The sequence below is a fragment of the Sturnus vulgaris genome, chromosome 13 (assembly GCF_052056855.1).
Source record: "Sturnus vulgaris isolate bStuVul1 chromosome 13, bStuVul1.hap1, whole genome shotgun sequence".
NCBI classification, from domain to species: Eukaryota; Metazoa; Chordata; class Aves; order Passeriformes; family Sturnidae; genus Sturnus; species Sturnus vulgaris.
The window spans coordinates 6416576-6428985 of record NC_142255.1 but is presented as its reverse complement, the minus strand read 5'-3'; the positions used below and the strand labels follow the sequence as shown (position 1 = coordinate 6428985).

At 38.2% G+C, this 12410-nt stretch overlaps 1 protein-coding gene across 2 annotated transcripts in view; it reads right to left on the bottom strand.

The window, feature by feature from the left end:
• Positions 1-12410, bottom strand: part of THSD4 (thrombospondin type 1 domain containing 4) — a 237679-nt gene that overhangs the window by 49889 nt on the left and 175380 nt on the right. For both annotated transcript variants that reach the window (XM_014873971.2, XM_014873977.2), the window contains one exon: positions 6954-7158. In XM_014873971.2, the coding sequence (XP_014729457.2) occupies positions 6954-7158 (205 nt within the window). The remainder of the gene's footprint in view (positions 1-6953; positions 7159-12410) is intronic.

The following is a 12410-nucleotide window of genomic DNA, read 5'->3' as shown; positions in this document are numbered from 1 at the left end:
ATAATGTCCTGGATATATTCTGTTCCAACTACAGGTCATTACACTAGGTAAGAGATGCTTGTGCAACTTGAATTCACTGGAGTTCAATTCATTAGGGTTGAATTTCATCCAAAGTCTTAACAGCTTTGAGGGTTTTAGTAAGTGATCATCCCAGCCAAGTAATGTTGGCTACAGTACGATGAACATTTATTTAGTGAAAGAAACATTCCCTGCAGAAAATCAATTTGAAACTATTTTAAGGACAATAGGACAATTTAAAGGATATATAGAAGTGCAAGTGTGTGTACAGGGAGAACTGGGCATCCTAATAATGAACTGCAGGAGAAAGGGAGAGATTACACATCTCTATTTGTCTTCATATACTGTCTCCTATTAGTTTACAACCCTTTTGCATTAGGAGCAAACTTCTGTTGGTCTGAATTCTCCCTTGTAGGTTATGTACACATATATTGTCCTCAGACACAGGAATACAGCCACAAAGATCCAAACTCAGGCTGATGCAAAACTTCTTGTCAGAATATGCTTCTAAGATTCCTGTCATGTCCAGGCAGAAACCAGAGACTCCTCAGAGCTCTCCACCATTGCCTTGAACCCTTCACACAGAACATGGCAGCCAGACTGGCTATGGTAAAGGTAATTAACACCACTTAATCTCAGAGCAAGCTGTAAGGCCCCACACATACTGAAACTGCAGTCTGCAGAGGAAGACCATGAAATTATTAAAAATCACCATATAAACCCATTTAGCCATAACCAACCAACCACAATACCACACTTTTCAGCTCAAGGAAATGTGACCTATTCAATTTCTCAGGCCAGCACACCCAGTCTAAATGCAAATCCTGAAGGGAATCTGTCAGCAATTAGTGTAATATTAAATCAAAGGCACTGAACTGGGTAGCTGCTAAAAAAATGCATGTTTGTCTGATCAGACCCTAGGCTTCTGTGCATAAAATAACAGCCATGGAAAAGACCTTCCTGGATAGCTCAGCACTAGACACTTCAGTATTGGGGCTGCTTTTAAATCTCTGGTGAAAAAGACAAGTCTCCTGGGAGACCTTTGTTGCTTTTTAATTAATGCATGGCCACACAGAGAGCAATTCATTAAAAACATCATTAATTCAGAGAATCAATATATCTACAACTAGCAATGCTAGCTAACTAAACTGGATCTTCTCTGCTCATCAGATCTCCTCTAAAACTGACATTGAATTGAAATTTTTAAGGTGCCCCAAAATTTCTAAAGCATCCATTAATGGCCAGTCTGGTAGAGTCAGAAAATATTTGACCAAATATAGAATCTGAAAGACAAGACTGAGTGGAAACAAAGAGATAAGGCAAAAGCCAATAAGCAGGAATTATCAGCTTATATTGCCAGTTCCATGTTTTTATCAGAATGCTTGATTTGCAATCATTGTCCAAAACCCCCCCAGATTCTTCCTCATCCTGTGTAGTATTTCCTGACTTTCCAGTTCAGTATTCAGAAAACAGGTTTCACTAGGATACCTAATCATAAAAAGCATTTCTTAGGAACATTATTCAAAATGTTCTGCTAAATTTTACATACTGATTGTAATTGCCTCTTCAGACACTGCTAATTCACTCTGAAGTTTCCTTACGGTTTGAACTTGCTGTGTCTAACTCCAGTTTATTTAAGAAGTGATTCCTGAAATCTTTTCCACAGTTTACAGCACATTGTTGACTGTATTAAGAAATATCTTTGTTTTTTAACTCCAGCAGAGAACAGTCAAGAGTACAAAGGACAAAAGGTAAAAAAAATAGTTATCCAGATACTGTAATTACATTTGTTTTTAAGAATGCATTCAGGAAGCCACAGATGCAAGAGAGACACTCCAACTCTACTGCACTGACATATACAGTGATGCACTCAGTGATTAATCACAATAAACACACGTAATATCACAGCTTTGGGTTCAGCACTCCACAAACTCAAATGACAAACTGCAGGCTTTGGTTTTGAACAGAAATGTAAGAATTACCTGACAGTTCTCGTGCAGTGGGAGAGCCACTGAGCCCAAGGCACACTGAAGCACTGGAACAGTTTATTATAAGCAGATCCCTTGTATAAAGTTCATTCCAAACCCTGAAAATTTCAACATGCATCCTCTCCTCCATACTACTATATTCCATGCACTCTTATTTTGCACAGAAACATTTAATGTTGTGTAAAAAATAAAACCTAAAAAATCATTAACAGCCATTTTAAAAGTATATTTTGAAGTATATTAGTTGATTTAATAAGCATCACATGAAGGAAATCACTGAGTATATGTTATAAAGCTCTTCACATCATCACAGCAGTGCCTCTAGCAATGTTTATCTTCTAAATTCCTGCCAGTATTCTAATCTAACACCTTTATTTGCTGTAATTTCGAATCCCTAAAGTGATTTCTAAATGTTATTTTAAGTTCAAGAGTTGCTAACAATCTTTCATCATGAGATGTACTGTTTGAATGTTATCTACTACAGAGAATACAGAATAAAAATGGTTTTCAGAGCACCTTTTCACAGCCCTATCAGTATCAGGCCCTATTGTTTCCATACAACAAATTCCTTAATACCATATTCATGTTCAGGCACACCAATATTCACAAAAATGCTATTAACTTCCCTTGGCCTTTTGTTTAAAAAATATTAATCTGCAACTTTTATTTTAATAATCAATTGTGTATACTGGCATGTGCTAATAGAAGATGCTAGAAATAGCAGAATATCATTTTACAGAAAGCAGGGAAAATGGATTCGATCCAAAGATGTCTCTATCTCATTTAGTGGCTGAAATGACTTAACTCCATGAAAAACAAAACTGAAATACATGATATATTCCCTGAAGGAACTCTAAGGAGCTTTACAATTAGCAGTGAAATAAATTCACTAGGAAACAAACATCTTTGTGGCAAACAGCATTCAGGTAAGAAACAAAGTGTTGGGAGTCTTGCCCACAGTGGGAATTATCTACCTCCCCTTGGACAGAGGGCCATGGACCCGTGCAGTGTGTCTGTACCTTTCCCTGGGCTCCATCCCAAACACACAGGGCTCCACACTCAGACAACTGCCCCAGAAACAAACTGCTCCTTGAGTCACAGACAATGAAAGTTCATTATGCAGTGTATATCAAAACTAACACATTCTCAAGCACTGTTATCTTTCCATTCTGTATTAAGCTTTTAGTTTTAATTTTACATTTTAATTTGAACAACTGACACCTCCTTCCCAGCAGATTGCCTTGCTGATGAGGCTATGGATATGGAAGCAACCAGCTTCTTTCAATTAAGTTCTCAAGATACAATATGCAAAAAAAAAAAAGCACATTCCAAATAATCACTTCAGATCTGTGTTATCTGGCTTTAAATTCTGCCATTATCTCAAATCCCAATCCCAAAGATGCAGAGGTATTTATACTCCAACCCACGTGTTTTGCAGCACAAACACTTTAACATGCTGGTCCCACTGAAGGTATCATGGTCCTGCTTAATTCAGTGGCAAGTTTCCCATGTCAGTGTAGGAGAACTGTCCAGCTGATGATTACCAGTGGGATAAAAAGTATGTCTTTGTCTCTAGCATGTGACAGAAGTGCTTTGCCAATGGAAATGTCTGTCCAAGGTCAGCAGTTCTGTTACACATGAGCCAGTAAGAAAATACTGCTGAAAACTACTTTGAGAAGTCATTCTGACACAGCTCAGGGCTGCACAGCCTATAGCCTTCTCTACACTTTGTAGAGTGGGTAATGCATAGCTTCTTCTCTTAACTGTAAAAAAATACTAGAGTAAATAAACAGACTGATGAATACATCATTAATACTTATGAATAGCTATTATATAGCACTCCAAAACTGGACTGCTTTCTTTCCCAACAAACACACATTAGAAAAGCAGCATGAGATGTTTCCTGGGGAATTTCAGATACACCTCATGGCTCTATTAGAGTTCGTCTGTTTTGGCTCACTAAGAAACACAAGTTAATGTTGCAGCCCATTCTCGACTGCTAAAATATTTTCCCTTATCACAACTGACACTCTTCCTACAGTAAAGATCTACAAAAAATGGAAAGTCTAATAGGAATTGTAATACTTGGGCAGGGGGAGAAGAAAATACTCTATTTGTGCTGTATGAAATTAAATTCATTCCAAATTGGGATTTTATAAAAAGTTAATTAGAAAGTTCCATGAACAAACCAACAGCATATCTCCTTTAATCTGCATATTCTGACTACCCAGATAACATTCTAGAAACACTTTAAAGCTTTATATACCATTGTCATGCTTTCTCTTTTTAACAGAAGTTTTTTGTTTTCCAGTGGCAAGAACTTAAAAATTTTATTCTGGAATGGCTCCAGCTTGCATGTAAAAGCCAAAAATGCAGTCCTCAAAATGAGCAAACCTCAGTAAGCTGAATCATATTCAGCAGAAACATTAGAACTGTGCTTTTTACAAGGGTCACAGGCTTTACAAAAATGAGCAATAGACTACTACAAAATAGTTCACAAAAACAGTATGGAGAAGCTTTCAAATGTTTGGATGACTTTTAGCCGAGTTTGAAACTCATATTCTTGGCTGCTTTTTCCAGCACTTCCTGATTTTAAAGAAATACCTCCTTGTGAACACTCTCCTGACTGCTCACTTGCTCAGTACTCTTGATGAAAGCATGGAGCTTGGTAAACCTGCTCAATGAAACCACATGGAACTCAACACAATCTCCTAAACAGAGAAAGAAAAGGTCACTGATACCCAGGAACATCTGCTGTCATCTCCTAAATAAAAAATACATCTTAATGACCTTGAACTGACTTCCAATTTTGCACTGAAAAAACCAAAATTGTACAAAGTGAAAGGAAAACCGAAAGCAACCAACTTATGCTCCTTGGAAAAAAAGAAAAGGAATGGTGCTTACCAGCAGCTCTGATGGCTACAACTGGGTTATGATGGAACAGGGTATTGAAAATTCAGTTTTGCAAAGCACTCAACTGCATCCTTAAAGGAATGGCTGCTGGGTTATTTTTCTTGTTGCTGCTGCAGCATAAGAATAACTTTGTTTTCACTGTTATTTTTAAAGTTTGAGACTTCTGCTTATTACCATAAATATAGAGAAAACAGTAAATGTCAGATCTAAGTTTTCAAATTTCCCAGCTCCATCAGTGTTATGTGCACTATAAAAATGTCTAAAGTCTGAATGCTAGAAATTTGTGACCACCAATATGCCAAAAAAACAACTTCATAATTACCATATCACTTGTCCAATAATTTGTTTGATAAGCCTTTCTCTTAGTTTCAGCTTTCTGACCTGCTTGAACATGTTCATTTTTTTCTTGGTGTAACTCACCTGCCTCAATAAACCAAGTTTATTGTGTAACAATGTAAGCAGAGTGGCTGGAGTCCTTCTAGGCTGGAATTACATCTTCAAGAATTCCTAACATGGGAGGGAGCTGGCAAATTTAGCACACTAAATCCATACCAGCACTTTTAAATAAAACATATGAACTGGATAAAAACAAAAAAAAAACAACAAAAAAAAAATAAAAAAAAAAGATGATAGCATAAACCAAGAGCTCAGGGGATAAGGAGTTAAGGAGTAGCATGGGAAAGAAAAACTCTGTCACTTTCCCATACAAGCCTGGTTATTTTTAATCAAAAATGTTACTCTCTTTCTGATCTGCCCATTACAAAAATGTTCAAGTGGCTCAGGACATTTTAATATAGTTCAGGGAGTTTTTCTGCCAGCTGTTTTCAGATGCTGGCACATAAATCTGAGAGAAAAACTGCATTCAAGTCCATGATTTTATATATTAGTAATGTGACTACTTTTCACTGTACTGCCAAGTCAGCTACGTTCTCACCCATTTTCTACCAAATGTACAAGTATCTCTGGAAGTTCTTTAGATAGAATTATTGCCTTAGTTCATCATCAATTAAGTTCATGTTGATGGATGCTATACAAACTGTTCTCATGAAAAAACTAATGCTGGTATATTGGTGTATAATGTATCAAAACCTCATTTGGGTGTGACCAGGGCAAAGAACTGAAAAGACCACCCAGACAACAGGTTCAGAACATTTGGCCTTCTTGGACTGTGGGTAGCTTATTCTATTTCTTCAATTTTGAAGAACATTTTTGGTAAAATGATGGAAATCACTTTCCAGTTCAGACTGTTCCCCGTAATAAACTCCCATCTACTGGCATATAAATCATAAGTAACTCTTCTCTCTCCAGTCCACTCATCAGAATTGCCTACAAAACATGCATAAATGTAGACAAATTAAGGGCTTTGTAACCTGGGAACATGACAGGTTACAGTGAGGAATGCCATAGCTCATAAATGCACACAAGAGTGATGTAGATGTGGTATAAATTCCATATGATCTCTAATTTGCAATCTACTATACATATTAGAAGTATACATTAAGATGTCATGTTACTATAAATATACCAGGATCGTCCATAGTTTTGAAATAAGGACCTGCTTCAGAATAAACAACTGTACAAAGACCTTGGATTCTGTGAATACCTTCTCAATATCAAATTATCACAATAAAATATTTATATACTTCACTTTAAAAGAACTGAAACTTTTTGACAGTCAGAAGATGCTCTTTTCTCCTCAAGCAGCCTTTTATATAAACAAGCATTTGCTTGGCTGAAGGTTAATGATGTGGGAAAGGGAAACATCACAGCGGAACCGAATAGGAGACACCGAAGGCAAGGCAGACAGACAGGGAAATGGATTGTAACATGTCTACAATGTTTGTCATGCAAGATCAATCTAGAATTAAAACCAGCCAGTTAGTTCTGAGCAAAACACCTGTTTAATGATTTATTTTCCTTCCTCTCTTCTTCTTGACATTGATTTCACACTATTCAGAAGTCCTTTCCTAGCATAACCTCCACCCAGTTGCACTAGCACACAAAGCATTCTTCATTCACTGAGATGCAACTTACCCAAATAGTTGTTGCTCTTTGACATCTCAGTAATGTTGATTTTAGTAGCTCCTTCAGGAATTTCCACTATCTTGTGGTAGCCAAGATTTGTTAGCGTGTGTTTGAAAACTCCAGACACAACCTTGCAAGCAGTGTTGTCCCCTCCACATATTCCACACTTGTCAATCACCTTGTCAGAACCCAGATAGTCGTCACAGCCAATGCTCTGCAAAATAAAGTAAGATTTCTTTTTCCAAGATCTTACAACTACAGACTTTGGACATAACAACTGAGAATAGTATGACTTTCAGAGAAGAATCAAGTCTGAAATGATTTTGTGAATTAGCATTCCAGCAATGTCTTCTGTATGGAAAAAAGCAATAAAACCTAAAGGGTTCTCAGACTCAGCATTTTCAAGGAAGCCAACAGGTTTTTACATCCTGCCAGGCAAAATCCAAGAGCACACCATGAGCAGTAATGCATTGATCACGCTGACTGCATACTCCTCAGCTGAAAGAAAAGCTGAACAACATTGCTCCCACAGCTGCTGCTCAGAAGAGAGGTGAAGAGCTATGATTTTGTTATAATTCAAAATAGGCTTTCTAAGAAACAGAACTACTTCCTCTATGGTCTTGTCTAAATCTCCTCTAAAAGCGAGCACTCAACCTATTCTCACCAAAAGAGGTGTGTGAGGAATCTTTATACGGCATCTAGACAGTTAGAGAAGAAACCCACCTGATCATCGAGTAGAAAACCTTCAACCTACTCAGTAACACACCTGGGCAGGATAGTTTAAACCAAAATAATTTCCTAGAATTACAGAATAGTTTGGGTTGGAAGGGGACCTTGAAGATGGTCCAGTTCCAGCCCCTCTGTGATGAGCAAGGACACCTTCCACTAGACCAGGTCTTTCCAAGCCCCATCCAACTCATGTTGATTTGTGATACCCATAAACAGCTTCCCAAAAAGGGATGCTACAGGAATCCTGGATGACCAGGGACATAACTGTGTTTTTGCAAAAACAATACTGCTGACCATTTTTTACAGAAGTTAAAACACAACTTATCTGAGATAAATCAGCTTCTGTTTTGTGACAACATAGAAAACACTTCAGCAGAAGCCGAGAAAAGATTTGATGTCCTGGAATTTTGATACTGGTTAAGGCCTAAGTATAGCCTGGAGATAAGCAGGAATTTGTGACTGGCTGACAGCTAAGCAGCATATAGACAAACAACATGGGATTTACTTCTGGGATACAGGCTTGAATTTGACTTGACTAGTGAGGAAGCTCCAGATCCTTAGGAGACAGCTTTAACATAAGCAGCAGATATTTAATATACCTCATGACAATATCTTTAAGTTATTAACGAGCAGAAAATCAGATGCATGTAATTAGAAACTCTGTATTCTTCAGAATAAAATTTGTGGAAAGGGTAGAAATGCCCAAGTCAGGACTTCTTGTTACAGGCATCATTGTACTTATGTGTTGGAGACACGATATTCCCCAAACCCTTTAAAAACACGGCATAGCTGATCTACTCAGTTCCAGGATGTCCAACACAGATCCCTGCAAATCCACACACCCCCAAAAATGACATGGGCTACTTCCTGACTTTGCATGAACCATTTTATCCAGCCACTTTAACACAAGGACACTGGGGGTTACAACACAAGGAGCTTGTCAGAATACCAGGGTTTCATTCCTATGGTATTCCACTGATAGCTTACTCAGGAGAAGGATCTGAGAGTGATCAACAAGGGAATTCCAGCAAGAACTGTAAATATTATGAAGTAGTAGGACTTCACATTAGAACAAGTATTGGTTTTATTTACAGCCATGGAAGCCAGCAGTAGCATGTACTTCAACTTCAGCATATCAATAGCAATATTGGAAAATCAATCAAAATCTCCCAATCCTCAATTAATTTCTGTCACAGATTTTGCAACTAAATTTTATTATTCTACTTCACTATTGTGTCCTATAATGAGATACAAGAATAATGATGTCCACAAGGTGGCACTTAAAATCCTTGTGAAAGGAAAATGTAGGTCTTTACAAAACGATAAAAAAATTGAATTTCTTACACCTAAACATTTAGTTGATATTGCACTTCTTTTCAAGTTAGCCTTTACCACATGAGTAACAACTCCTGCTGCTTTGTTACCAGTAATACATTCTTAAAAATGTATCAGCCAACCCAAGGATTTCTTTTGCTTTGGAATGAAATAAAATGTTCTACCAAACTGACATGAAAAAGAAATCTTAAACTATTTCTTCTTGTATCATGAGTTCTCCTTGTCTGGTGACCAGGTGGACTTCATTTATAAATCATAAATAAATATTTTAATCCAAATCCTCATGTCTTTCCTCCAAAGAAATCCTCACTGACTTCAAAGTTGACATCAACTGGAAATTCGCCAAGTCTCAGAAGTCAGCCTCTTTATGGATTTGACAGGGCAGAATTATATCAATTCCATGGTCTTCACAATGCAAAATTTACTAACAAATTTAAAAGACTTGGATTTAAGTGTGTCAAACAGAAGTATGTATTGTTTCTTCATTCACATGAATTTTTGTGTAAAATTAAATCACTCCCACTGAGTCTGGGAAAATGAGAAAGATCGAGTTAGGAAGCACCTGAGAAAATTTTATGTACACAAATCTTTGGGACCAGATGAGGCAATGGTGATGGGTGGTGATGCCTATAAAGCAACTGCCACATCCATCTTCATGAAGGGCAAGGAGAACCTGAGGCTCAGTTGCAGGTTGGTCACCCTAACAGCCCTCAGAAAAACTGCAAAACCAATCCTCATGGAAGTCATTTCCAAATGTAGGAAGGACAAGAAGAAACCAAAAAAGAAGGCTGGGATCAACCCTCATGGATATAGCAAGTTCAAGTTGGGCCTGAACTTGTGATTCACTGACCAGTTCAGGACATGAGTGCAGAGGAATGGATGTTCTGTGCCTCGACTTCACCAAGGCCTTCAGTTTCCCTGAGTATCCAACAGCCACACTGGACAGACTCAGACTGGGAGAGCTGACAATAAGGCATTGGCAGTAAGGTATCACAGACATGCAGCTCATGTAATCCTTTCCCTGCAGGCAGGAGGTACAGCAGATTAGGAACAAGGAAGCACATACTGCTCTGGCTCCTCACCTTTCAGAATTACAGTCTGCACTTAGTGGACTTCGATTCCTTTCCCAGACACTCCGTTTCTGATATTTTCACCCCAACTTTTATTTCTTGCCTTTGGTAAGTCTCTCTCCTCTCCATTAGGAAGGACACTAGTTTTTCTGAGTTTTTTCCTCCAAAGTCTAAACAAGTCTGCTTAGAGATTGGCTGGATGGCTCTCCCCTCAATGTGAGAAAAGCTGAGCATAGCAATACTACTTTTCTCTGGCCACCTTCACATATGATCCTATAGATTTAACTCCTACAATGAGATAAGCATAATTGCTTTTATTTCTCTCTGTGAAGGGTAGTAAATGAGACACCAATGAAGATGTTATAAGAGCTAGAGAGTAATAGGCAGCCTGTGCCATTTTAATAGAACTGCAGGGAAATGCCAGCACAGCCTGTGTTTGAAGCAGTTTACTGTATGAGTACAGACAGCGCAGGTGTGTGCTCTTCAGTGGAAATGAACTGAGCAGGCTGTTCAGCAGTCAGGAGCCATGGCTACACATGAGCAAGAGGCCAGAAAATCTCCCAAGGCAGAGCACAGCAAAGCCAGCAGAGCCTCCCTGTCTCACTCCAGTGTCTCACACGTCTTCAAGGTTGCAGCCTAACCCTCATTTGCTTTACGAATGTAAGGAGCAATGTTGAGAATTTACATTCAACCACAGGATAACAAACAACATTCTAATGGCTCTCACTTGATTTGTGGTTAGCTATAACCATAATTTTTACCCAAACATTTGATCCTTCTTTGGCTTTAAAGTATTTCCTGCTGTCCACAGGCCTAACGCTCACAAATCTTTGATGCTATTTACAGCCCCTCACGACTAGATTGTGGTAACATCCAGATGTGGTCCACTTAATTAATCACAGATTTTCTCACCTGCACAATAGCTGGTTACATTACCTATCTGTGCTTTATGCTGAACTTCATTTGGTCAGATAAATTTCAGACAGTAAGAAGAAGCAAGCTATTCATTTTTTACAACCTTAAGAATTCAAATTACATTTATAGTATGTAGATATGCACCAGTTTAGTGAAAAAAAGCTACTCACATGAAGACATGTAATGACTCTTTCACTAAGATACTCAATAGTTTCTTACTGGCTAGAAAATTACTTGAGAGAAAAAAGGTTTTATTCTTGTTACAATAGAAAAACTTAAGCCATCCAGCAAAAGTAATCATGTGAAAAGATGGTCTTAGAGATACCAACTAGTAACAGCTAATAAAAAAAAGATTAAAAAAATCTAAAGTATGCATCTCACACTGATATCTCTGACAGACAGGAAAATAATTTCTCTCCTGTTGTTTTAAGGAAAGACACTTTACCCAAACCCAATGTAAGGTCTAGGAAATCTGCCTAAACCCCCAGCAGTGCTGCAGCAATAAAGACCTGAAATACAAACAGACCATTGCTGGCTGTCAGCTATCAAAGTCAAGAGAGCTATTCAGCTTTGAGACCCCACTCTACAAAGAGCCTATTAAAGGTTTTGAAGTGGCTGTGTTAGCAGCATTTAGGAGTAAAGAAGATGAAGAAGCCTAATCGTAACATGTACATTCCATTGGCAAACACACCTAGAAGGTGAGTGCAGGGCTTGTGGGTGTGTCCCCATTCGATCCCATTCAGTTCAATCAGCAGCTCTCACTGCTGCCTGCCTTAGGAGGAATCTTACCCACTCAGGAGCCTCTGGCACCGAGTCCAGCCACAGGCACATGACCCTACACAGAAGGAGAGCAGTTTCACCATGGCTGGAGCCTGGGTCAGGCTGCTCCCATACCTACCTGCTGCTAGACTGCTCACAAGCACATCCAGGGTCCTGGGGCTTCAGTTCTGAGGCTCTGTACTTTCCAGCTAATCACATTGCTCACATTCACTAAGAATGGAAATACTGTGACAGAAAAAACACCAGAATACCTCAAATTGAAAGGTTGTCTATTTTTTTTGTTATATGAACATTAAATTTGCAACTAGAAGCTCCATACCCGGAAAGTTCTAATTCCCAACAAATACAACAGATTCAAATAATATATGCACCTCTAAAATGCACTAATTGTTTTTTCACATCAGAAAATTTAAAACCACAAGGACAGTAAAGCTGCTCTAGTACAAAAGCAGACTAAATCTAATCTGAAATAAATGCTCCTAAACCACATATTAACAAAGCATGCACATCTGCTTGAATATACTGATCTGCTGCAAATATGGCAGATTACTTCAGATTCAGCAAGACTAAGTGAACTCTATGCTTCTATTTATACAACTCAACTGGAAAAGTAGAAAACTATTTCAATATCTAAGGT